The sequence below is a fragment of the Gracilinanus agilis genome, chromosome 1 (genome assembly GCF_016433145.1).
Source record: "Gracilinanus agilis isolate LMUSP501 chromosome 1, AgileGrace, whole genome shotgun sequence".
Lineage (NCBI taxonomy): Eukaryota > Metazoa > Chordata > Mammalia > Didelphimorphia > Didelphidae > Gracilinanus > Gracilinanus agilis.
In genome coordinates, this window is record NC_058130.1 from 96966283 (window position 1) to 96991692 (window position 25410).

At 47.2% G+C, this 25410-nt stretch overlaps 1 protein-coding gene across 1 annotated transcript in view; it reads left to right on the forward strand.

The window, feature by feature from the left end:
* The window catches only part of NBEAL2 (neurobeachin like 2), a 96495-nt gene that overhangs the window by 50006 nt on the left and 21079 nt on the right, over positions 1–25410 (forward strand). The window contains exons 14-30 of the mRNA XM_044677074.1: positions 1412–2025; positions 2821–2953; positions 4088–4207; positions 5883–6225; positions 8919–9001; positions 9877–9969; positions 10315–10486; positions 11717–11850; positions 13391–13550; positions 13972–14074; positions 14367–14520; positions 18674–18832; positions 19548–19707; positions 20361–20446; positions 21596–22147; positions 23931–24109; positions 24641–24800. Of these exons, the coding sequence (XP_044533009.1) occupies positions 1412–2025; positions 2821–2953; positions 4088–4207; positions 5883–6225; positions 8919–9001; positions 9877–9969; positions 10315–10486; positions 11717–11850; positions 13391–13550; positions 13972–14074; positions 14367–14520; positions 18674–18832; positions 19548–19707; positions 20361–20446; positions 21596–22147; positions 23931–24109; positions 24641–24800 (3405 nt within the window). The remainder of the gene's footprint in view (positions 1–1411; positions 2026–2820; positions 2954–4087; positions 4208–5882; positions 6226–8918; positions 9002–9876; positions 9970–10314; positions 10487–11716; positions 11851–13390; positions 13551–13971; positions 14075–14366; positions 14521–18673; positions 18833–19547; positions 19708–20360; positions 20447–21595; positions 22148–23930; positions 24110–24640; positions 24801–25410) is intronic.

The following is a 25410-nucleotide window of genomic DNA, read 5'->3' on the forward strand; positions in this document are numbered from 1 at the left end:
TTATTATTATTATTATTATTATTATTATTATTATTATTATTATTATTATTATTATGCACCATTTCCCATCTCTTTGCCTTTTAATAGACCGCGGTGCTTTGATGCCTAGAATGAATTCCCTTCTCATCTGTGCCTTTTATAATCTAGTTTTTTTCAAAGCTCAGCATTCCCTTCAAAATGAAGCCTTTTCTCATTCTCCCTAGCTGCTAGTGCCTCTCTACCTCCCCTGTGCCAAAAACAATTTCTTTTGTATTGACTTGGTGTATTTTTGGTATTTCCCCATGTTGTTATATATCTATCTACCTAGGCTCATGTTATCTCCCCTGGCTAGATTTCTTCATGCTGGGATTTTTTTGCCTCGCTAAATGATTGTGGGGTTTTTTGTTTTGTTTTGTTTTGTTTTGTTTAAACTCTTACTTTCTGTCTTGGAGTCAATATTATGTATTGGCTCCAAGACAGAAGAGTGTTAAGTGCTAGTCAATGGGGGTCAAGTGACTTGCCCAGGGTCACACAGCTGGGAAGTGTCTGAGGGCAGATTTGATCTCTAGGCCTGGCTCTCAATCCACTGAGCTACTCAGCTCAGTGGATTGTTGATTGTTGATCGAGAAGTTGATTGATATCTGTGTCTAAGACCTCAGGCAGCCCAACAGCTTGGCCTGGCACCCGAGACTGATCTCCCCTACTCAAGGGACCTGTGGATGTCTAGTCAAAGATCTGCAGAAGCCGTGATCTCTGCTGCCACTCAACTGGCTTCTTTCTTCCATTTCCCCCTTTCTCCTCTCTTCTTCTAACACTAGGATGTTCTGGAGCATTCTCTAAGTGGCTGCGTTGGGGGCTAGTTTCTATGTAGCACCCTCGCTTCTCTCTCCATTTATGTACCTGCCACAAGTAATACCGGAGAAGGAGAGAGGCCGGCGCGTCCCTCAGGGCCGTTGCTGCTGCCTTTTCCCTCCCCAGCTCAGCCGAGCTGCCTATCTTAGCAGGTTAGCAGGACCCCCAGCTCTGATTTTGTGACTAATTAGCCCCCTTTCCTTATGCCTCCCTCAAAATGCTGGAAGAATTGGGGCATTCTTAAAGGGCTAGAGACATGACTCCCTTTCTTTTATAATGTGTCCTCCAAATTAATGGAGTAAAATCTTCTAAAATTCAAAAACATTCCATTTTGCCAGCTTCCTTCCCCCACCACCCTGTCCCCCAAAATGGCTCAGATTCCTCCCAAGGCTGAGAGGAGCCTCAGAGGCAAGAACCTGGGGATCCGTGAGTGTCCCGCTGGGAAGGCCCTTTTAGCCTCTTCTGTCTACAGATGAGGATGCCTAATCAGGGGCAGACACGGGCCTTGGAGCTGGATCTTTGGGTTCCAGATCCGCCCTACTGGGCCGGGATTAACCTTCCCCCCCTCCGACCCCGACAGGCTGTGGAGGGCGAGCACAGCGCCTGCCCGCCCCCTCCCATTCGGAATGAGCAGCCTCTGTTGATCCTGGCCCAGTGGCTCCCAGCCCTGCCCTCCAGCGACCTGCAGGTGTACCTGGCCGAAAGGCTGCGGCTGCTGTGCGACGGGGGCCCCCTGAGCCAGACCACGTGCGTGAAGGCCGGCCTGGTGAGCTCCCTGCTGGAGGCGCTGGCGGCCGAAGCAGCCCTGAAGCGCCGGGCGGCCGAGCAGCTGCTAGAGCTTCTGCGGGCCCTGGGGGGCGTCTCCTTGCGGCCAGAGGAGCTCAGGTGCCTTTTCCGCCTGCTCTGGACGGAGCCAGGCCAGGGCGCCCACCCCTACACGGCGGCTGTGATCCGGGCCCTGTCGGGGATGGCCCGTCAGAAGGGGCCGGAGCGGGCCCTGCGCTACTTCGACCTGACACCCAGCATGGCGGGCATCATGGTGCCCTCTATCCAGCGCTGGCCAGGGGCTGGCTTCTCCTTCCACGCTTGGCTCTGCCTTCACCAGGAGCCCCCCAGCCCCAGCCTCCCAAGGGGAGGCTGTTCCATATTCCATCCTGCCGGCCCTCCCCAGCTCAAGAGGAAGCAGCTCTACAGGTGAGGGGGGGGATTGGTGGGATGTGACTTGTTGGCCGTGATCTGTACCCGGGGGAGGAGGGGGAGGAGGGGAAGGAAGGGGCTTTCAGGACTTAAAGTCAGGGCAAACTCAGAGCATCAGGGAAGGACAGAGAAATCGGGAGCCCGTCGCTTAAAACCCTGAATATGGACTTGAGAAATTTTACAAAACATCTCCAAGGATTTAGAGCTAGAAGAGATCGTAACTGCTAATCTCGTTCCCCACAGAGGGAGAAGCAGAGTCCTAGGCAGAAGCGTCTTTCCCAAGACCACATTACTAGGAAATAAGGGAGATGGAATTACAACCCACATTCCTTGCCTCTAAGTCCAGAGCCCTTTCCCCTAACACCGACAGGTCCTAGGGTCCGAATTTAAGTTATAATGTGTGTGACTCTGAGTAAGCCCCTTCTCCTCCCTGGACCTCCGTTTCTCTCTCTGAAAAATAAAAGGGCTGATCCAGACGCTCCCTCAGGTTCCTTGCCATCCTAGATTCTACGACAGAGGCCGTTTCTTCTTTCTCCTCTGTAACCTCCCCAGCACTAAACGGTGCCTGACATCCAGTAGGCATATAATAAGTGTTTAATGAATTAGATTTGGGATGGGAGAGAGAGGGATATCATTATCTGGGTGGATGGTGAGTGGGAGGGGATTGGCATGGTTGCCTTGGATGAACCAATGCCCCAAGGCACTGGTGTCCACAGGGGCCACCTCCCTTGGCTACTCTGTCTGGGAAGGGAAGGTGACAACAGCCCATGATGGGGGCTGTCCCCGGCCCAGCTTTTTCACACCCAGTGGTACAGGCTTTGAGGCCTTCTTCACATCTGCCGGAATGCTCGTGGTGGCTGTGTGCACCAGGAAGGAGTATATGACGGTGTCGCTGCCTGAGTTTCCTTTCAACGACTCTGCCTGGGTGAGCAAGGGTCCCCGGGAGATGAAGAAGCTGGGATTTGTATTCTAAGCACTTCTAGATCCCAGCCTGACCTTCTCTCTGCCTCCACCTTTTTTGACTTCTTTCTGTCTTTCCCCAAACTGTCTTTGTAGCCATCTTGATTTTTTAGGAACAGCTGCTCAGTGAGAATTGGGAATCATCACGTGGGGGAGTGGAATGAGCCCTCATCTTGAAATCAGCAGCCTCTCTGGGTTTAGATTCTGATACCACCTTGTGAAATCGGAACCTCTTTATTCTTCTATAAAACAAAGACATTAATATTTGACCCACCGACTTAAGAGAGGTTGTTGTGAGAAAAACATTTTTAAAGCGTCAAAGCCCTACATAAAAGTGATCTGTTCTGTGTCACTCATAGAATGTTGGTGCTGAAAAGGACCTTAGAGACAAGGTCACCAGGCTTGAAGTCAGAAGACCTAGGTTTGACTTTTGGTCCTCTATTTATCCATTAGAATATAGTTTCACTAAGAGCAGGGACCGGTTCTGTTTTGTCTCTGTGTTCCTAGGACTTAGCACTGTGCAGGCACATAGTAGGTACCTTATAATTTCTCAAATTGAGTCGAATTACATTTACTACCTACAGAGTTTTTTTTATCCTTTCTATGCCTTGATTTCTTTGCTTGTTAGGTGAAAGTAGACTAGATCATTTCCATGGCCTTTTGCAGCTCTGAATTCTACATCCATTTAATCGCAGCCTGTCGTTTTGTAGATAAGTCACAGAGCGGCAGAGACAAGGTCATTCAGGACTAGGAGGCAGGTTTCTTGATTGCTCAGCTAGTGAGCTTTCCTCTGCCGTGGTGACGACAGTTCCTACTCAGTTCTCAGCCATGCAGTAGATGCTGTGGGGAATTTGAACAAAAGATAAAGTACAGCTCCCCTAACCTTGGAAAACCTCAGTCAACTGAAGGAGAGCCTGCGGTGATCTCCCTCCTTTTTCAGATGGGAGAAACAAGGGCCCAGGGACAGGACCCAGGGCACCCTTGGGTGAGGGGCAGGGGGGGACCTGGCAGAATCAGGAGTTGTAGCTCAGGCCTGAAAAAGCTCCTGCCTCCCCAAAGCAGAATAGGAGGCATCTGATGCAAAGGGTTCTCCTTTTAGCACAGTGTTGCCATTATCCATGTTCCTGGCCGCCGACCCTTCAGCCAGAACTTGCTCTACATCTATGCTGATGGGCAGCTACTGAAGACAGCCCCGCTCCGCTGCCCTTCCCTCAATGAGGTGAGTTCAGGGTTGGGGGAACTGGATTATGACTCCTTCTCAGGCTCCCCTCCTAAAGGATCATGAAGGCAGATGCCCCTCTGAGCTTCCCAAGAGTCAAGGAGGAAGCCCAGACCTTTCCTCTAGCAGCCTAGCTTCGTGTTTAGAGATATGACGTATACGGATGGGTCATGCTATTTTCATAATACTACTAAGATATTTAAACTTTCAATATTTTTATATGGTAAATGTTTATAGCTATAATTTACAATAAAAGCTCTTTGATGGCCTCAATAATGTTATAAAGTGGGGGCAGCTTGGTGGCTCAGTGGATAGCAAGCCAGGACTGGAGTTGGGAGGACTTGGGCTTAAATCTGGCCACAAACTCTTCCTATCTGTGTGACCCTGGCCAAGTCACTTAACCCCCATTGCCAAACCCTTATATCTCTTCTGCCTTGGAACTAGTGCTCAGTATCAATTCTAAGACAGAAGATAAGGATTAAAATAATAATAATAATTTTTAAGAATGTAACATGTTATATATATTTTTAAGGATGATGCCTTCTATGGTGTGGGGAGGGGAGGGAAGGGCTGAATAAAAAATTAATTAAATTTTTATAAAAGAGTATAAAAAGGTCATGACACCAAAATATTTGAGAACTATTACTGTCATCCAACCCACATAATTTTAAAAACATTTTAAATTTTCAACTGAGCAAAAACAAATAAAAAGAGCATTTCCATATATGTATATTAGAATGGCAAAAAAGAATTATACATTAAATTATAAATCTATTATGTTTAGCATAGCTTGCTTTACTTTATAAGTATAAAATAAATTCAAAATGTAAACATACAATAAATTTGGCATGTAATCTATAAAGGTTGTGCCTGGTCCAATGGAAACAGGTGGTAGAGTCAGGACTAGACTCCAGATCACTTGGATTCAGCCTCAAACACTACCCTGCCACCTGTACCCAGCCCTTTACCCTGTGCCGCATGGGCAGAAGCCAAAGCAAGGTCCATGGGGCATCCCTCCTCTCAAGCTGATTTTCCATAGGCTCGTTCCATTTGTAGGGCGATGTTGGGAGTAGTTGAGGCATTCTTTTTGGTTTCAGGACCCCATTACACTTAACCCCTTAATCAAAAATCATTGAAGATCCCCACCACCAAGAACAATGAAATGTGGTGTTTTTAGAGCTTGTAGGATCATAAAAATCAGAACTGAAAGGTGCCAAAAAGTTTCTATATGTAGGCATAGGAGATATTTTTTTATATATATACACATACATATATACATACATACATACATAGTTTTTTAAAATCTGTATTCCTAAATTTTTAAAACCAAAATCTAAAGGGGAAATTTTTTTTCTTCCCAATTTTCTCTTTTATTTCTTTTGCTGGCCAGTCTCGTATAGTGGGGGAAAGTATTGAATTTGGAAAGAACTGGAGCTCAAATTCCAGCTTTGTTACTCATTGCCTATGTGACCTTGAGCAAGTCACTTCCACTCTGTGGACCTGTTTTCTCTTGTAAAATGAGGGGGTTGGACTAGAGAGTCTCTTTTCAGTTCTAAAGCCCTTGATCCTAATGATCTTGAGGTGAGGGATAGGGTTTATATAGTAGAAACCTTAGCTCCCACCCATCTCTGATATCCTCTCTCTTTTTTCTCGTTTTGTCTGTCTCCATTCATAGTCCTTCTCTTCCTGTTGCATTGGCTTGGCTGGCAATCGAACCACGACGACCACCACAGGTCCACCCATCTTTCCTGGTCCAGCTTACCCACAACAGCTGCCATTTTCTGCCCACCCATCCCTCTCTCGATCTCAGTCCTTCCCTGCCAGCATGACAGGCTCCTCCTGGGGGCCCAGCACAAATATGGCAGGCCCCTCCAGAGAGGGCGAAGTGAGCACCACCCTGGCTGGGAGCCAGGACACCGAGTGGGGCAGCCCTACCTCCCTGGAGGGCCAACTGGGCTCTGTGGTCATCTTCCATGAAGTCCTTCAGCCAGCACACATCAGAACCCTGTTTGCCTTGGGTATGTACTTCTCGTGCCCCAGGAGGGTGGTGAGAGGGAGCTGAAGATCAGGGGTCCTTCATATCCCTCCAACACTAAGGGCTTCCTCCTTCCTGGGCTGAGGCTGGGGACCAAAAAATCCAAGCTACCCAATTAGTTCATGGCAAAGCAAGTCAGAGGCTAGAGCCCTGGAGCCCGATTGATTGAAAAAGGTTTCTTATATCCCTCATTCAAGAAAAACCTTTTTTTTTTTTTTTTTTTTTTTTTTTTTTGGAGGGGGAGGGAGCTAGGTGACTCAGTAGATAGAGAGCTAGAAAGGTCCTGGGTTCAAATGTGGCCTCAGATACATCTTAGCTGTGTGACCCTGGGCAAGTCACTTAACCCCACTTCCTAGCCCTCACCACTCTTCTGCCTTGGAGCCAATATACAATGTTGATTCTAACATGGAAGGTAAGGGTTTAAAAAAAAAACAAAGAAAACTTGTCAAATGCTGGATGTCATAGAATGGAATAGGAGTGGAGAAGGAAGGGGAGAGAGGGTTATAGAGATGAATGAAGCATAATTCTTTCCTTCAGAGAGCTCGAAGTCTAGCGGGGAAGACAAGGCTTGATATGAAAAGGTCACAAACAACAAGCCAATGAATGGCAGCTGCCAGTTCTTTTGGTTCAACATATATTAAGTGCCTTCTATGCATATACCCATTCTTGATTACTGGGAATAAAAAGACTTTCCTGCCTTCAAGCACTAACCCCATAGCAAGGGAGGACACATTCTTGTCTCCTCAAGATTGCTTTTCATGGGAGCAAAGGATTGAGCCAAACAAATTGCTAGAGGACTTTTACCTGGGGAGATCAGGGAAGGCATCCTAGAGGAGGTGACCCTGCAGCTAGGGTTTTAAGGAAAAGCATGATTTCAACAAGTGAGGATGAAGAGAAAGCGAGTAGCCTTGAGTCATTGGGGGTGGAAAAGGGTGCACTAGAGCAATGGAGACTGTTATTATTATCTCTTGTTTGTGTAACCTTAAACAAGTTGTTCTCCATCCCTTAGCAAGGGTTCCCCCTCATTATAAAGACTGTGTAAAGTATAAAAGACTGTATGAAAGTCTTTTTGCAGCTTAGCACAGAGCCTGGCATACAGGAAGCGCTCCATAAATGTGTCCCCTACTTATCTAAATCCAGTGATGGATCCTCTAAGGGGAGAAGGCTCACCCTCCCTGCCTCCCAAAGTTATCCCTAAGAAAGTACTTTGTAAACCTTAAAGAGCTGGACAAAGGAGATCTGCTACTATTTGCTGTCTGCCGTTGAAGAATAACAGTATTTGTAGCAAGCAGAGAGCATTTGAGCGCCTCCTAGGAGCCACCACCTACCGTGGGCACTGGGAAAAGAGGCTTTTAAAAGTCCCTGCTGCCCCTTGGGGAGCTTACAGTCCAAGGGGAGGGGGCACACCACAGACCCAAGGTGATTTGGAGGGACTGAGGCTTCTCCCCAAGGCGACCAAGAAAGCCTTCTTAGGGAGGAAGGAGAGGACAGCCTGGAAAAGGCACGGAAACAAGAGATGGGGGCTGTGCAGGAGGAAGAGTAGGACAAGTTTGGCTAGGCAATAGGGTACCTGAAGGGAAATAATGTGACATGAGGCTGGAAAGAGAGGGCGAGATCGCAAGGTGCTTTAAATGCCAAGCAGAGGGAAAAAAATTACCAATGTCAGTTAGCAGAGAAGTTTATTTTTGTTTTTTTTTTTTTTAATCCTTCCCTTTTGTCTTAGAATTGATACTGTTCCAAGGCAGAAAAGCGATAAGGGCTGGGCAATTGGGGTTAAGTGACTTGCCCAAGGTCACACAACTAGGAAGTGTCTGAAGCTGGTTTTGAACTCATATTTTAGGCATGGGAGAAGGGTGATGACCTATATAAATGCATGGAGATGGGAAAAAGCATGATGGAATTGGAGAGCAGCTAATAGTCTGTTTTGGCAGAAGCATGAAAAGAAGTAGAAGAAAATAAGACTAGATCGTGGACATGCTTTAACTTCTGGGAAATAGGGAGTCACTGATGGTTCTTGAAGGGAATGACTTAGTCAGACGTGTCAGATTCATGCCCTAATTTGGCAAATTATCATCCTTGGACAGTGCTGTAGGAACTTATGGCAGGGAGAGCTCACTGAGGCTTGGAGCAGTCAGGGAAACTTTGACAGAGCTGGGAGGCAAGGCATGGGTGCCCCTTCCCTCCCCGACAAAGTGTGAAAATTACTTGTACATATGCACACAATACTCACATGTACATAGGTCATAAGCTGACTGCCAGAGGCTTTGAGCTTTACCATAACAAAAGTGACTTTAATCCCTTAAGGTCATGTAGAGTAGAGGTTCTGCTGCTAAAATTATGTGCATTCATAAAAAAGTCATATTAAAAATTGTGCCACCCCTCGCCCAGGAGCACCGCTCTCTGTCTTGAACCCTGTCCCTGGGCTCAGTCCATTTCATGGTAGAGCTGGCTCTGGGTAGAGCAAGACAGTGGACAGGACAAATAGGAATCAGATCCACAGTCGGGCCAGGAAGGCTCAAAAGGAAAAGCCCATCATCCTGGTTGAAGGGAACCCAGATGTGTGAAGTTGGGATGAGGAATTGGGCCCAGGCTAACCCGATACCAGCCCATCCTTTTCTTCCTTGGGGGATGACTGAGGATGGGCAAAGACCTGATATTTTTTTTCCCCTTCTCCAGGGCCCAATGAGACATCTCCCTTCAAACCAGAGGGGGAACTGCAGGAACTCAGCAATAAGATGCTTCTCCACTATACACCCCAGGTTCTAGCCCTGCCTCACCCCATCTCCCATCTTTCTCCCCATCCTCCCTCCACTGCTTCTGTCTTTCGTATTTTCTCTTCATCCTTGAAACTCTCCCCTTTTCCATCCCTTATCCTGAGTTGACTTCCCAGATCATCCATCCTCACCTCCATTTTAATTTCCTATCACCTCCCATCATCCTCATTCCCTACTACAGCTAGCCCTATTTTCCATCCTCTATCCCATCTGCTCTTCCCTATTACTTTTTACCTTGATCCATCCCTTTCTTTTACCTCCACCCTTTACCATATACCTACCACTTCCATCTTTCTTCTCTCATCTTATTCTCTCCATCTTATTCCTCTTTTTTATACCCCCTAGAACCTTTTATCCCTCCCCCCTATTTCTACAACATTTCCACATTTACATTCCTCTATCATTTGTATGTATCCTCCATTTATCCCTCACTTCTTTCTCCCCACTCTCAGGTTCCCCTCTAAAGCCCCTATTCTTATACCCAGGACAGAGAATGAGGCTAGGACGGGATGTGAGTTTGATTCCATATAGTAGGGGCTTTGGCCCAAACAGAACTCAGCCCTTCTGAGCTCTCCAGCCTCAGATCCTGCCTTTTCATCCTCCTGCCTCCTATGTGCCCCAGGGTGGTTTCCAGTCTCTTTTCCTGGCTTCCAAGGGAGAGTATATCAATGGACCCCAAGTTCTTCTCCCTACCCCCAAAATTTGTTCTAACCCCTGGGTGAAAAGAAGTCCCAGGTAGTGGGGTGGAGCCATGAGGGTTATGGGTACCACCTTCCTTTCTCCCCACCCTGGGTAAGGTCAGTAGGGGCTGGAGACCCCCAGGCCCTGGTGGCTCCAGTCATGCTCTTCCCTTCCCTCAGGCCTGTAAGAATAAGATCTGCCTGGACCTGTCTCCTAGTCATGGGCTGGATGGGCGCTTGACAGGCCACAAAGTGGTGAACTGGGATGTGAAGGTATGTGAGTTCAGCGGCTGTCATCGTCGTCAGGGACGGGCTGTGGGTGGGATGAAGTGAGAGGAGACAGCCGGATCCCAAGGCTCATGGAGCGAGGGTGGCCTTCTGATTCCTGGTTCCTTCCTCAAGATAGCTGAGATCCCTCCAATCCCAGTGAAAGTAGGCAGGGTCATGGGCCAGGAGTGCTAGAGAACCCTGCCTAAAGGGGCCTTGAAAGATGAAGTCACGATGGGACAGTAAAAGGAGGGAGGGAGATGAAGAGCCCAAGCCGACCTTGGAGTTCAGGGTTCCAGATGGGCCTGGGGACTTGCCTGCCTTCCTGACCCTCACCCTTTAATTCCCCAGGATGTGGTGAACTGCGTGGGAGGGATGGGAGTGCTGTTGCCCCTCCTAGAACAGGTGGGTTCCCAGCCACAAGAAGCCGAGGGTCAAGCCGAAACCCATGACCTAGTGGGGCCGGAGCTGACTTCTTCCCACAATGCCCAGGGTCTGCTTATTCCCTTGGGTAAGTCTTCAGGTAAGCCTCTCCTTTTTTTCTGAAGAGCCTGAGACCTTCTTTGGAGGGTCCCTTGCTCTCCTGTACCTGGGTCTGGCTTCTCTCTAGAAGCCTTTCTGTCTTTGGGGGCTTTTCTGACCCTTCCCCACCTCCCCACTTCAGCCTACTCCTCTATGAATGAAGGAATGGACTAGATGTTTTCTAAGACTTCTTCCACCTCCAAATCCCATGAGTCAAGGATTATACTGGAAGAATTATGACGAAGTGGAGAGTTTGGATTCAAAAGACCTGAGTTTGAATCCCAGCTCTTGCTATTATTCATGGGTTCTACAAGTTACCTCCCCTAGCCAGGCCTCAGTCTCTTCAACTATAAAATGAAGGTGTAGGACTAGATCAAAAGTTCTTAACATTTTTTTGTGTCCTGAACCCATTTGGCAATGTGGGAACACCTACAAACCCACTCTCAGAATCTTTTTAAAAATTAAAAATTAAAAAAACATAATTAGAGTTATAAGGAAACCAATCAGTTATATTTTTAAAATAGGTTCACAGGGGCAGCTAGTGGGACTCGGTAGATAAGAGAGCCAGAACTGGGCACTGGAGGTCCTGGGTTCAAATATAGCCTCTGGAGGTCTTGGGTTCAAATCTGGCCTCAGATACTTCCTAACCGTGTGACCCTGGACAAGTCACGTAACCCCAATTGCCTAATTCTTATTGCTCTTTTGCCTTGGAACCAATACTTAGACTCAATTCTAAAACGAGATAAGGTGATTTTATATTTTTAATAATTAAAAAACCCAAGTTCACAGACCCTGGTTAAGAATCCCTGTATTAGATGTTTAATGATCAATACCAAATTCCAATACCAAATCAATGAAAAGAACAGTACTTATTAGCTTTGTGACTTTGAGCAAGTCACTTAATTTTCTGATTCTCAGTTTTCTGATTAGGAAATTTAGATTAGATGATCTCTAAGTTCCCTTTCAGTTCTGACATTCTGTGGTTCTCTGACAAGGCTCAACAGTTTCTCCATTCTCAGTGCTACCTGTCCCCGCTAAGCTGGGACCTCCTTAGGTGCAGGATGGTACCCTCAGTGATAGGTTCTCCTCCTCCATCCCCATGTGACTCTTCCCCTCCCCCTTCCCTACCATATCACCTCCCCCAGATCCCATCACCAGCCCCATCCCGCTGCCCTCTCTGCTTTCCCTCCCTCTGACTTCCCCTTCCTCTTTCGCCTCCCCTCCACCCAAGAGGGCCGAGTAGAACGGAATGGTGTAGCTGCCTTCTTGCTCATGGTGAAGAACTTTCTTCGTGGACACCCAGTGAACCAGGAGAGCTTGATGCAGTGCCATGGACCAGCTATCATTGGGGCATTACTACAGAAGGTGAGGGACGATAGGGTTGGAAATCTGGGCTCCCTGCGGAGGGGGCATGGAGTGGGATGGAGGGGATCATGATGCAGGTGAGACCTGCTTCTCCTACCCCTCGTTTGTGGCTCTGCTAGTCTGTATGCTCAGAGCTGGGACTTGGCAACTCATTCACTAAATTCTAGTTTGGCTGTCGTGAGTCCACGGGCTTTGAAGTCACAACACCTGGCCATGTCATAGTTTGGAAGCTCATGATTCGATGATTATTACTTCCCATTTCTGAGCTGCAGATTTCTCATCTGTCAGACGGGGTAGTAACTTTATCTATCTACATTCTGGAATTTTATGGTCTAAACATCATGGATGTACTTTGTGTAAACTAAAGCACCCTGTAAATGGAAAAGATTATCATTACTATCTTCATTATAAGTTCATTACAGAATTTAGAGCTTTGGCAGTCATCCTGGTCCAACCCCTCTTTTTATAGTTGACAAACTGTAAAGCCAAAAAGGATCAGGTAAATGACTTGACCAAGGTCCCATAGGTTGTTTTTTTAATTAACTTAAACATTTTTTTTCCAGTTACACACAGAAACAATGTTTAACACTGTTATCTGACATTTTGGGATTCAGATTCTCTCCCTCCTCCCTAAGATGATAAGTAGTCTTAAATAGGTTATACCAGTGCAGTCATGCAGTGCATATTTCCATATTCCTCATGCCATGATGGAAGACATATACCACACATACAAGAAAAAACTCACGAAGAAAATAAAGTGAAAAATGGAATGCTTTGATCTGCTTCAGACTCCAAGAGTTCTTTCTTTGGCTATAGATGGCATTTCCATCATGAGTTCCTTGTGGTGGTTATCTTGGAGATTTGCAGTCTTGATAATAATTTAGTCTTTATAGTTGATTATCAGACAGTATTTCTGTTACTGATTACAGTGTTCTACTTGTTCTGCTCACTTCATTTTGTATCAGTTCATAGAAGTTTTCCAGACTTTTCTGAACTTGCCCTGTTCTTTATTTCTTATGGTGCAATTGTAATTTTTTTTAAAAGGTCATAGATTCCAGGTAAAGAATTCCTAGACTAGATGTTCTAAGAAAGGTCCTACATGCACTAATATACTAGATTTCTAAGGAGAAGCATTGCAGTTCAATGGAAAGAGCACTGGCAGGGGAAACTGGATGGCTCAATGGATAGAGAGCCAGGTCTCGAGATGGGAGATCCTAGGTTTAAATTTGGCCTTAGACACTTCCCATCTGCGTGACCTTGGGCAAGTCACTTAACCCCCATTGCCTGGTCCTTACCATCCTTCTGCCTTGGAACTGGTATTTAGTGTTGATTCTAATAAAAGGTAAGGAAAGAACAAAAGAGAGAGAGAGAGACAGAGACAGAGAGTTAGAGAGGGAGGGAAGGAGGGAAGAAAAAAAATAAAAACAGAACATTGGCTTTGGAATCAGAGGACCTAGGTTCAGACCCTACCTCTTGGTGACTCCAGACCTATGTGATCTAGGGAAATTCAACTTGATCTACATGGACTTCCTTTCCTCAGGTCCCGAGCCACTGCATGGATATGAATGTCCTGATGGCTGCCCAGATGCTCATGGAGCAGGTAGCCTCTGAGGGCAATGGGCCCCTTCTGCACCTGCTTTATCAACACCTGCTTTTCAACTTTAATCTCTGGAGTCACAGTGACTTTGCTGTCCGTCTGGGTGAGGCCGGGCTCCTCATACCTTCCCCTACTCCCCCAAGAGCATGGAGAAAGGAGGTCTCACTCTCCTGGGACAGGCAGGGCAAGATCTTAGGAGTATGGAAGATTCCCAAGATGAGATCAGGGATCAGGGCTTCCCCTTTGCAAAAGTGCCCTCCCTGTGCCTCACTCATAATTGGCATTCACCTTCCCTGGCCTGAATGCTAGGAAGGAGATAGCTAGTAAGAGGAAAGGAGCCCCGCTTCTCCTCTTGAGGAACTTCTGGGCTGATAGGGCCCAGGGAGAAAATGTGACTCACCTATCCTCAGCTCTACCCTTAAGGAGCCTCCTGTCAGAGGAGGATACATAGTTCTTGCCCTGGTCTGACTGGGAGACAGGAAGTATGTACAGGAAATAAATAGCTCTCTCTGCCTCCGAGGCAGGTCACATTCAGTACCTGTCCAGCACCATCAAGGAACACAGACAGAAGGTTCGAAAGAAATATGGAGTCCAGTACATCCTTGACTCAGTGCATGCCCACTACAGGTGAGGGGGTGGTCATTGGGGCTGGGTGACAATGGAAATGTTCTCCTCCTTCTTATCTTCTTTTTTCTCTTCTTCTCCTTTTTCTTTTCTTCCTCCTTCCTCCTCTCTCATGTCCTCTCTCTCTCTTTCCTTCCTCTCTTCCTCTCTTCTTCTCTCTCTCTCTTTCTCTCCCTCCCTCTCTTTCTCTTTCTTTCTCTCTCTCTCCTCCTCCCTCCTTATTTCCTCCCTGCCCTGTAGCTCTTTCTTCATTTGTTCATCTCTCACCTCTGCTTCTTTCTTCCCTGTGTCCCAGCCCACAGAGAGAACGGCCCCTTGCTGAGGATGATCTAAGAACAGTGCAGACTTCCCTGTTCAGTCTGGTCAAGGAGTTCCTGGCCCGAAGCTTCTCCCCTGATGAGATGCAAGCAGTGCTCAACTACCTGGCTGGCTCCAGTGATGAAGGCCAGGTATGAAGGCAGCTGGGAGCAGCCTGAGGGGGGCAGTGCATGTGGGTAGCTCATTAAAAGGTACTTGGGCAAATAACCCAGTGGAACTGCTCAGTCAGCTTTGGGAGTGGGGAGGAAAAGGGGAAGGGGGGGTGGCAACCATGGAAAAATATTCTAAATTTTTTTAAAAATTGAAAAAAGAAAGGAATGTGGGCCTGGAGGAGAGGCAGAGCATGAGGAATGGCCGGGGAGCAGCTGAGGATCTGGGCAGAGTGCAGAGATCAGTGAGAGGAAAGCAACCTAATTCAACAAATTTGATAAATAACTTACTGTCTGCAGAACTCCTTACTAGGCACTAAGGCAGATGCAAAGTTTTCTTCTGCCCATGTCTTTATGAGCTCACAAGATTATTAGGAGTACAAGACACAAATAACTACAATCCACAGAATTAAATCATCCATGCACTGATGGCCTCCTTCGGTGCTTCCTCAATTCAACAGAGCAAATCTTTACTTATTAAGTATCTCCTCTGTATGAGGCACTATGCAAGGTTCTAGAAATTCAAAGAAAGAACAACAAAAAGTATTTCCTGCCCTAGAAGTTCATAATTTTCCTAGAGGAAACATCACAAAAGTGAGATAGTATGAAGGAGACGACATTGACAGTTGATGGGCACTGGGGGAAATCAGGAGAGGCTTCCTGTAAAAGGTGGTACCTGAGCTAAGCTTTTAGTCTGTGGATTTTGGAGTGGCTGAAGAGAGGAAAGAAGGGCATTCCACATGTGGGGAAAAGCCTGTTACAAAGGCATGGAGGTGGGAGTTGAGACACTGAGTTCAACAGCAAATAGTTTTGCTATCACATATACAGAATTTATAAAGGTGTCAGAGGAATAATATGAAATAAATCTGGATATGGGACCCTGGAGCCAGGTTATGAAGGCTTTTAAGTATTAAGCTGAGGATCTTGTACTTTATATGAGAGACAACAAGGAATAATTGAGAGATTTGAGCAAGAGAGGGAAATGGTCACATCTGGGCTTAGGAAGATAACTTAGGCAGGTTTTTGAAAGGTAGATTGGGAGGCAACCAGGTGGCCGGTCAGGAGATGGGAGGTCCTGGATTCAAGTTTGACCTCAGACACTTCGTAGCTGTGTGACCTTGGGCAAGTCACTTAACCCCAATTGTCTAGCCCTCACCACTCTTCTGCCTTAAAACCAATTCTTAGTATCAGTTATAAGATAAAAGGGTTTTGAAAGAAAGAGGCAGGGAGAGAGAGACAGACAGAGAGGGAGGGAGGAAGGAAGGGAGGAAAGAAGGGAGGAAGGAAGGAACAAGAAAAGAAAGGTAGATTGGAGATGGCAAAGACTAAGAAAAGATTGTAGTAGTGATGAGGGCCTGAACTAAAGTAGTGGCCTTGTGAGGAGAGAGAAGGGACCAGATGGAAGAAATGTTGTGGAGGGTAAATAGACAAGATCTGGCAACTGATTGGATATGAGGAGTGAAGGAGAAGGACAAGTCAAAGATGATTCTCATTCAAGGAATCCAGGTGACTAGAAGGATGGGGGTGCCTCCAGTAGGAGGGGGACATTTGGGGCGGAAGGCAGTAAGTTCTAATTTAGACACATTACCTTTGGGATGCTCTGGGAAACCCAAGCAGACCTAATACTGGAACCTGAGAGAAAGATTAGGGCTGATTATATAGGTTTGGAAGTCTTCATAGAGATGATATTTGAACCCATAGGAACTGATGAACTTCCCAAGAGAGAAATAGAGAAAGAAGAGGGTCCTGGAGAGAATCTTGGGAGACACAAAAGTTAGAGGGCAAGACACAGAAGATCAAACAAAGGAGAATGAGGAAGAGTGGTCACACAGAGAGGAAGAAAACTGAGAGCACTGTCACAAAAGCTAATAACGAGAACGGGGGCAGAGGCTAGCTGGGCTAGGTGGCACAGTGGATAGAGTCCTGGAGTCAGAGGATCTGAGTTCAAATCCAGATTGAGACACTTTCTAGCTATGTGACCCTCGGCAAGTCACTTAGCCCTGTTTTGCCTCATGTATTTCTGCCAAGAAAAGTCCAATTGGGGTCATGAAGAGTTGGACATGATTGAACAAATTCAACAACTGTGTCAAAAGTCACAGAGAGATCCAGAGCATGAGGACTGAAAGTCATTGGATTTAGCCTTTGTGAGATCATTGATTACCTCAGAAAGAGCAGCTGTAGGGTCAGAAGTTACATGGAAAGAGACTGAGGAATGGGATGGGAAGAAATGAACATAGAACACTTTTCCTAGGAGTTTGGCTGATGTAAAGTTAGAGAATGACAGGCTCAGAGGGTGAAAGAGTTAAACAAATCTTTTTAAGGGCCAGAAGGGCTAGGGAATGTGTGTAAGTAGCAGAGAAGGAGAAAATGAAAACGAGAGAGAAGGGAGTAAGATTAATGGGAGTGGAGAGGGGATAGGGTCAAGCATACAAATAGAGGGGTTGGTCTGGGAGAGGAGAAAGGCCTCTTTGTGACTTGGATGTGACCATGGGCTCTCCAGGACTCTTCCAGTAAAATGAAAGCTTTGTATTAAGAAGGAAACATTTGGGGAAATAAGATGGCTCAGAGGTTTGAGAGTTAGTCCCGGAGATGGGAAGTCCTGAGTTCAAATCCAGCTGCAGACAATGCCTAGCTGTGTGACCCTAGAAGAGTCACTTAACCCCCATTGCCAAGCCTTTACTGTTCTTCTGCCTTGGAACTGATACATGATATTGATTCTAAGATGGAAGGTAAGGGTTTCAAAAGAAAGGCTTCCAGCAGGCCTGGGAGTATACTGTATGTGCAATCTAAAGACTGTTCTAAATGCACATGTTTGTAGTTTCTTAAGATTCCAAGATAACCGTTCAGTTTTAATAGGCTTCACTGCCATTATTTTTTGTCAAAGATTTATTTTTATTACACAATTGTTTTTAAAAGACCTTATGTTTCCATTAGGATGAACAAGAAGTAGCTAGTGACTTAGTGCAAAGAGCACTGGGCCTGGAGTCAGGAAAACTCATATTTAAATCTGGTCTCAGCTTCTTTCTAGCTGTATGATCCTTAGCAAATCATTGAACTTTGGATGTCTGATAGAAAGGATGCATTGGAGAAAGAAACAGAAAACTACTCGAGTATCTTTTTCCAAGAAACCCTATGGATATCTATGGTCCACAGAGTCACAAAAAGTAGGACATGACTAAACAGAAAAACAATAATAAATTATGAATACATTTTTCAAGGGTCACCATTTTGCTTTCAACATTTCCTTTTTTTATGTCCTTTCATGCTGCTTCCCCTCCTCTCTTAATTTTCTTTTACTATCTTCTGCTGTTTAGAATGTTCATTAAATTTTCAACTCTTTGGGTAAAAAATTGATCTAATGAATAGGACTATTAGTATACAGAGAATCTGGTGCTACTTGGCCTTGAACTAAGGAAGTCTTTCAGATTAGTGCCTAGGAAGGACTTTATTTTATGAGAACTCTTAAAAAGTTAGAGAATAAAGTAAAACTCCAATGAAAAAAAAATTAATGCACATGCTTCGTTGTCTGGGGATAGAGATTTTTTTTTAATCATTCTTATTTTTAAACCCTTACCTTCTATCTAAGAATCAATACTGTGTATTGGTTCCAAAGCAGAAGGTAAGGGCTAGGCTATCAGGGTTAAGTAATTTGCCTAGGGCCATACAGCTAGGAAGTGTCTAAGACTGGATTTGAACCCAGGATCTCTGATCTCTAAGACTGGCTCTCAATCCACTGAGTCACCCAACTGCCCCACTGGGTTTAGAGATTTAAACCACAACAACTTAGAGTATTTAGAATCTTCACAGGTTAGGGGAAGACCAGAAGTGACAAAATCCTAGATTCTTGAAATATTGCAAGAGAAAGGCAAAACAACCTGCTATGGGATATCCTGGGGAGAAAAGGAGGTCATCAAGGAAGGCTTTCCGTAAGAAGTGGCATTTGAGCTGAGCCTTAAAGGATGGATAAGAGCTCAACAAAGGAAGGAGAAGTGGCTTGAGAGTTGGTAGTGACCAGGATGGAAAGCAGGCTACGTGGGGTCTGGGAGAAATTTTGGTGAGGGGGGGAGGGGGGAATCCTACCTCTACTGAATTCTGGGTAGAGCCTGTGGGCTTTGTGACTTTATCTCCACTCTAGGTATGTGGAATTTTGGACATGCTTTTGAACTTGCTACGGAGCTCACCAGTCCAGGAGCCCCTCTGCACCTTCCTGCTAGAACCAAACAATGTGGAAGTACTGTTTGCCCTCCTGGTGCACAGGTCCTTCTCTGACCAGCTGCGTGACAAGGTCTTCAAGGTGAGCCACTGGCACATTCTCCTTTATCCTAATCCCTGTGAGGGGAACTACACCGGCATCCCCACTGGAGACTAGAACAAAGATCCAGGCACGAGATTCTTTGGAATGCTGATACCCTATGTTAGTATCTTAGGGAGAATGGTTTGGATGGTGGAATAGGATTCTGCTATTCAATGTGGTATCCTGGCAAGAGCACCAGTTTGAGGGTCAGAGAGAATCTTACTTTACATCCCAAAGACCCCCCTAGCTGTAAATCTACAAAATAAAGAGAGAGAGAGAGAGTGAGACAGACAGACAGAGAGANAGAGAGAGAGAGAGAGAGAGAGAGAGAGAGAGAGAGAGAGAGAGAGAGAGAGACTGAGACTATGTACAAGTGACTTCTCTAAGCAGTGTGACATTGTGGATGGAGTATTAGTTGTGGATCCAGGAAGACCTTGTACAAATCCTCCCTCTCACATTTAACTGTTTGACAATGAACAAGTTACTCTCCTGCCTCAAGTTTCTCACCTATAAAACAAGAGGATTAGACTAGATATCCTTCAAGGGACTCTTGGAGCTCTTAATTTATGATCCTATGACTGGATTACCTCCAGATTTCCTTCCAACCTCTCCCTCTCTGCTTCTGAACCCCATGCCTAGAGAACAGGACCTTGCAGTGAGCATGGGCATCCTAAGCTCTACTTTTCTCACCCTGGCCCATCTCATCCTTTGCCAGATCCTGAATAAACTTTTGAAGAGCGATCGAGTACCCGAGCGTAGTAAACATCGGCTCAAGCTGAAGGATTGTGGTCTGCAGGGCCTTATAGCCTGCCTGCCTGATGGGCCCGTCTCCTCTCACCTCTGCCGGGGCCTCTCTGAGCAGGTCCTGGGTACAGGTATGGGCTGGTAGAGGTGAGGTAGGAGTTGGGGTGAGAGGCCAGGAAGAAAGTAGGGTAGAGATGGGTGGTTTTTGGAGCTGGAGAGCCTTGGAACTTTGGGTCTGAGCTGTTGGAATAGATGGATGGAGCTATCAAATTCAAGAATGGGATGTGGAGCAGCTGGGTAGCTCAGTGGATTGAGAGCCAGGACTAGAGATGGGAGGTCCTAGGTTCAAATTTGGCCTCAGACATTTCCTAGCTGTGTGACCCTGGGCAAGTCACTTAACCCCCATTGCCTAGCCCCTACCCTCTTCTGCCTTGGAACCAATATACAATATTAATTCTAAGATAGGAGGTGAGAGTTTTTAAACTTTTTCTAAAAATTCAAGAGTGGGGTCTTGTAATTTCATTCATTCACCAAATACTTTTTTAGTTCTCTGTGATGGACCCTGAAGAGTCAGTGCCCCTGCCCTCATAGAATTGATCATCTTAAGAGTTTTAGTCAAAGAATGTGAGAGAAAATCCATATAAATATTAGTGAATAGGACTGGAAGAATAGAACCAGGGAAGCCAGGAGAGGAGTAATGGAAGCAATTCTGTTTCCCTAAGGAGGTGGGTGGCTCAGGGGTCTAGCATACGAGGAGCCAATTATCCTCCCTTTCCTCTCACAGACTGCCCAAATCTCAAGGACTTGGTGGCCGTCGTATATCTGTCCCACCGTGCCCAGCTCAGTGTCCGCCTGGACATGTGTAGGAAGGTGAGTCTGCAAGCCAGGGCCTCTTAGGAGTGGGGCCAACAGGCAGAGGGGGGTAAAGGTCTGTGACTTAGGAACCCCAGGGAAGGAGAAAAAGGGGTTAAGAGTGCAAAGATCAGGTTCTGGGGGCTCCCTGGGAGGATGGTCTGAATCATCTGTTCCATCATCCCCTTTCCTCCTCCTTCCACCCTCTTCTGAAGCAAGTTAGTGTAATGGAAAGAAGGCAGGGGTTGGAGAAACAAGGAAAATGAGCCAGCGGCCAGTAGATACTTCAGAAGTCCCTGAACAGAGTGATCTGGGCTGTGTGGGTTCCCCTCTGGTGAGAGGACCATAGAAACATCAGAATGCTCCTGGGGCAGCATGGGGACCACCACTGACCCGGTGGAGGCAGCTTGTTGTAGTCCAGTGAGCGCTGAGCTTGGGGTCAAAAAGACTGACCGATTGCCCAGCCCTGCCGCTCTTCTTCTTAGAATCGATACTAGGACACAAGGCAAGTGTTTTTTTAAAAAAAAAAAAGCCAAGAAGATGGGAGTTCCAATCCAGTGTCTTCCATTTACTATTTCCAAGCATGTATCATCAGAGGAGATAACACGTAGATGCTTTGCAGACTGCAAAGCACTATATAAATTCTATTGGCTATGAGGACTATGAGTCAGTCAGGTATTAGCCTCCAAGTCTGTAAAGTGGAGAGTTGGACTGTGTGGGTGCTCTAGGTCTGTGGCCTTTTGAGCTCATGAATTCTGAGGTCCCTAAAGAGGAATGCAGAAGGCCTGTGTTCAAATCCTAGCTGAGTACGGTTGATCATGTCCATACCTTTGAGACTCTGTGGCCTCAGTTTTTACTCTGTAAAGTGGGGACAAGAACACTTATTGTAGGATCATGGGATTTCAAGCTGGAAGGGGCCTGAGAGGCCATCTCATGCAACCCTCTTACTTTAAGAATGAGGAATCAGGCTCAGACAGAGAAATGATTGGTCCAGGGTCACACTCCGCTGGGGTGAGTAAATCAGGATTTGAATCCGGGACTTTGAGTTCCCTCTTCTGAGATCTTTTCATGACAAAATACTTCCTCTTCCCAGATTGAGGGCAGAACTTTGTAAACTTTGAAGGGCTGTAAGAATGGGAGCTAAGCTGATGATTTCACCCCCTCCAGCTGTTCCACCTGATCTACGGGCAGCCAGATATGGTGCGGCAGCTGGCGCGGCAGGTGGGCTGGCAGGACATCCTAACCCGTCTGTATGTCCGAGAAGCCCCTGCTGCCTCCTCGCCCAGCCCCCCAGAGCCAGCGCCTGCAGAGCTGAGCAGCGACGTCTTCCTGCCTCTAGCTTGTGAGGCTTCCCTTGGGTCTTCCGAGAGCTTTCCAGAGCCCGAAGTCTCCCCTCCTGACAGTGTGAGGCGCTCCTCCTCCACCGTGGGCCCCAGTGACCCGCCGTCCTTAGAAGCCACCTACCAGCCACTCTCGCCCTTCTGTTCACCTTTTGACCTGGGCCCGGAACTGGCCAGCACAGGGTCTGGGGCCACCGTGGGCAGCGGGGAGAACCTGACCCCCGTCAGCCTCCCTGGCACACCGTCCCCTCTGGAGGGGGGACGGCCCTTTCCCCCCCTGCGGGGCCGCCACAGCTCCAGCCTCTCCAATGTGCTGGACGAGACCAGCTTCCAGGAACCCAGCCTTGGGGATGACACCTCCAACACCAGCAATCCTCAGGTCAGGCCTTCGGGGGAAATGGGTCTGCTGGGGATAAATGATAGAAAATGCAATGTATGAAGGGGAGAGCTACTGCGGAGGGAGACTGGAGCCCTCGGGGCCTTTCCTAGCTCCGCCATTTAAACCCATGCGTTGACCTTCAGAGCTAGCCCCAGAGAAAGGTCAGGAGAGGAGCCAAGAGGAGGTCCCCGTCTGACAGCGAGGCAGCCGCACCCACAGGGGAAAGGCTTGCCCGGGACCACAGCAAGACGCCAAGCCCGGAGCATCTTTCCCCACTCTTTCCGTGGCTGCTTCCAGCCCGTCTAGGGGAATGGGCCAGGAATGAACAATTTCTGCACCTCTCTGGGGCTCAGTTGCCTCATCTGTTAAAGGGAGATAATATCCCCCTCAACCGGCCCTCCCTGGCTGACCGCCCCAGCACAGTGCTCTTTCCCTCCTGAACTCTTACAGTTCACACTTTATCTGTGTCTCTCAGCTGGGGTTCATTCTTTATGATGCCCCCTTCCTCAGTTATAAAAGTGTTTTTATCCAGTCTCCCCAACTAGATTTAGTCCTTTTCTGAAGCATCAGATCTGTGACTCACATGTACCAAGGGCATGTTATATGGAGGAGAGAATATTCGCATTGTAATCAGAGACCCAGACCAAGCCTTAGCTTTGACACTAGCTGACCTTCAGTCACATTATTTCTCCGGGTCTATCTGTAAAATGGGGATAAAGTCCTTGAGCTCTCCCTGTCATGGGACTGTTCTAAGGAAAGGTCTTTGCTCTCCTTAAAGAGCTCTAGAAAGGGGAGCTGTTTGCCCTGGGGGCTCAGGGAGGAGACTGGGAAATCTGAGAATGAATGTGTTGATCCTCTGAGGAGTCTGACGTGATTCTCTGATAGGTCTTTGATATGCTTACGATTTTAGGTGAGACATCCACGATGATTATTTCTGAATCCAAGATGACTCCCTGAGAGAAGGACTCTTAACTTTTTTTGTGTCGTAGACCCGTGGAGTTTACGGAGCCTTCTCAGAATCATCTTTTTAAATGTCCAAAATAAAATATGGAGGATTACAGAGGAAACTAGTTATGTTGAAGTACATTTATTGAAATAGATAAATTAAATCTATATTTATGTATAAATTATTAAATATATGTATACATATATATTAAATATATATTTAAACCATTACCCCCTTGTATTATATACTATGTATTGGTTCCAAGGCAGAAGAGCAGTAAGGGCTAGGCAATGGGGGTTAAGTGACTTGCCCAGGGTCACATAGCTAGGAAGTATCTGAGGGCAGATTTGAACCCAGGACCTCCTGCCTCTAGACCTGGCTTAATCCATTGTATCACCTAGCTGCCCCATGAAATACATAGTTTTTAAAGTTCAAGGACCCCAGCTTAAGAACACCTGCTCTAAGGTGATGCTACAAAGCCAGTGGTATTTTCATCTCACTAGAACACGGAGTACAGAAAGGAATAGGCTTCTATCCCCAATTTTTCCCCTGGTTCCATGTCTGCCTCCTGGCTGATGCCTAGCCTGGCTTCTCACTGAGGCTGAACTACCCCTGTCCACCTTGCCTCAGCTTCCAGAATCCTGTCTCCAAATGTGGGAGATGAAGCCTGCTCCATTGTGGTTCTCTCCTGGACAGAAATACCTCTAGTCCTCCCTATCTGTGCCTCAGGCTTCCCATCTGTGGGCTGGGAACATGAAGCAGGGGAATTTCCTTAGTGGAGTGATGACTGGTGCCTCTGTTTTCACTCCCCTGAACTTGTCATGCTTCTCCCCCTAGCAAGCCCCAGAAGAAGAACTGTGCAACTTGCTGACCAACATCCTGTTCTCAGTGACGTGGCGTGGGGTGGAGGGTGACGATGAGGCTGCGTGGCGTGAGCGGGGCCAGGTCTTCTCAGTCCTCACAAAACTGGGGGCCGCGGGGGAGCTGGTCCGTCCCCCCGATGAGATCAAGCGCAGGTAAGGCTCTCCAGTGGCCAGTGTGGTGACTAGTTGATAGGAAAGGTCTAGAGCCGGAGGGCCAAGATGGGAAGGTGCAAGTGTGACTGAGTGGGGGAAAGGCGAGGATGGGTGAGACTGGAGAGGGGGAGGCAGGCACTGGAGGAGGAAACTTGAGGCTGGGGGAGAAGAGGGAGATGAGAGGTAAAGCTGAGAGGACATTGTGGGGGGGAGACGAGGGGAGCTATGGAAGGGGTTGGGAAAATTGCTTGGAGGGGGGGAGTCAGATGAAGGATATCAGAGGACAAGGAAGGGGTTGGGGAGACTGCCGGAGAGGGTGAGAGGTTGAGGAATCTGGGGAGAGGAGTATGGATGAGAGGAAGAGGGAAGAGGCTGAGGAGGATGCTGGGAGAGAGTGGGGCAAGGTCTTAAGAGAGGGATGGAAGGGCATTTCTGGGGGAAGAGACTCAGGAAAGGGGTAGAGGCCCGGGGAGGTCAGCATCAGGAGCTTTGGTAGTGCAAAGAAGGAGCTCCATCCCTCACTCTTCCTAGCCTCCTGGAGATGATGCTGGAGTCAGCCCTGACCGACCTTCAGGAAGCCCTGCCGGTGGCCCTTCCTAGCCTCACCCAGCACGTGTTGAAGCTCCTGCGTTTGCTCCAGGACTTCCTGCACTCCGAGGGCCATGGGAACCAGGCCCTGTGGAGTGAGAAGGTGTGTGTGTGTGTGTGTGTGTGTGTGTGTGTGTGTGTGTGTGGTGGCAGGGTACAGAGGGCAGCGGGCAGCTCTGTGACCTCTCGGCAGCTCTGGGCGTGTGTCTGTCTGCCTGCCTTTGGGTCTGTCTCAATGTAGCTGAGGCTTTCTTTGATCATATCACCACACGCCTGGAAAAACTGCCCACAATTTGGCAAATGCTTAGACCTTGGTCTTTAAGAGGCAGGGTGGCGTGATGGTCAGGGCATTGGCTTTGCATTCACAAGGACCTGGATTCGAATTCTTTTGTGAGCTGGGTTTTCCCAGCAGTTTTTGTCTGATAGTGAGTTCTTTCCTGAAAAGCTTGGATGTCTGGATTTATCAGACACTAAGTTCCTATGGACAGTAACTGCCATGGGTTGATTACTTGATCTATTCCATTGACCCATCGCTATTTCTCAACTAGTACCAGATGGTTTTAATGACTTAGGAGCTTGGATAAATTATCCCCCACTTTCTGCGCCTCAGTTCCTCTAAGAGCCTTTGTTTTTCTGAATCTCAAAATGCCCCCCATCACCAGCCTCAAGCTCCAGCCCTCCACCCAGCCTTCTTCCCATCCTTTATACTCAGC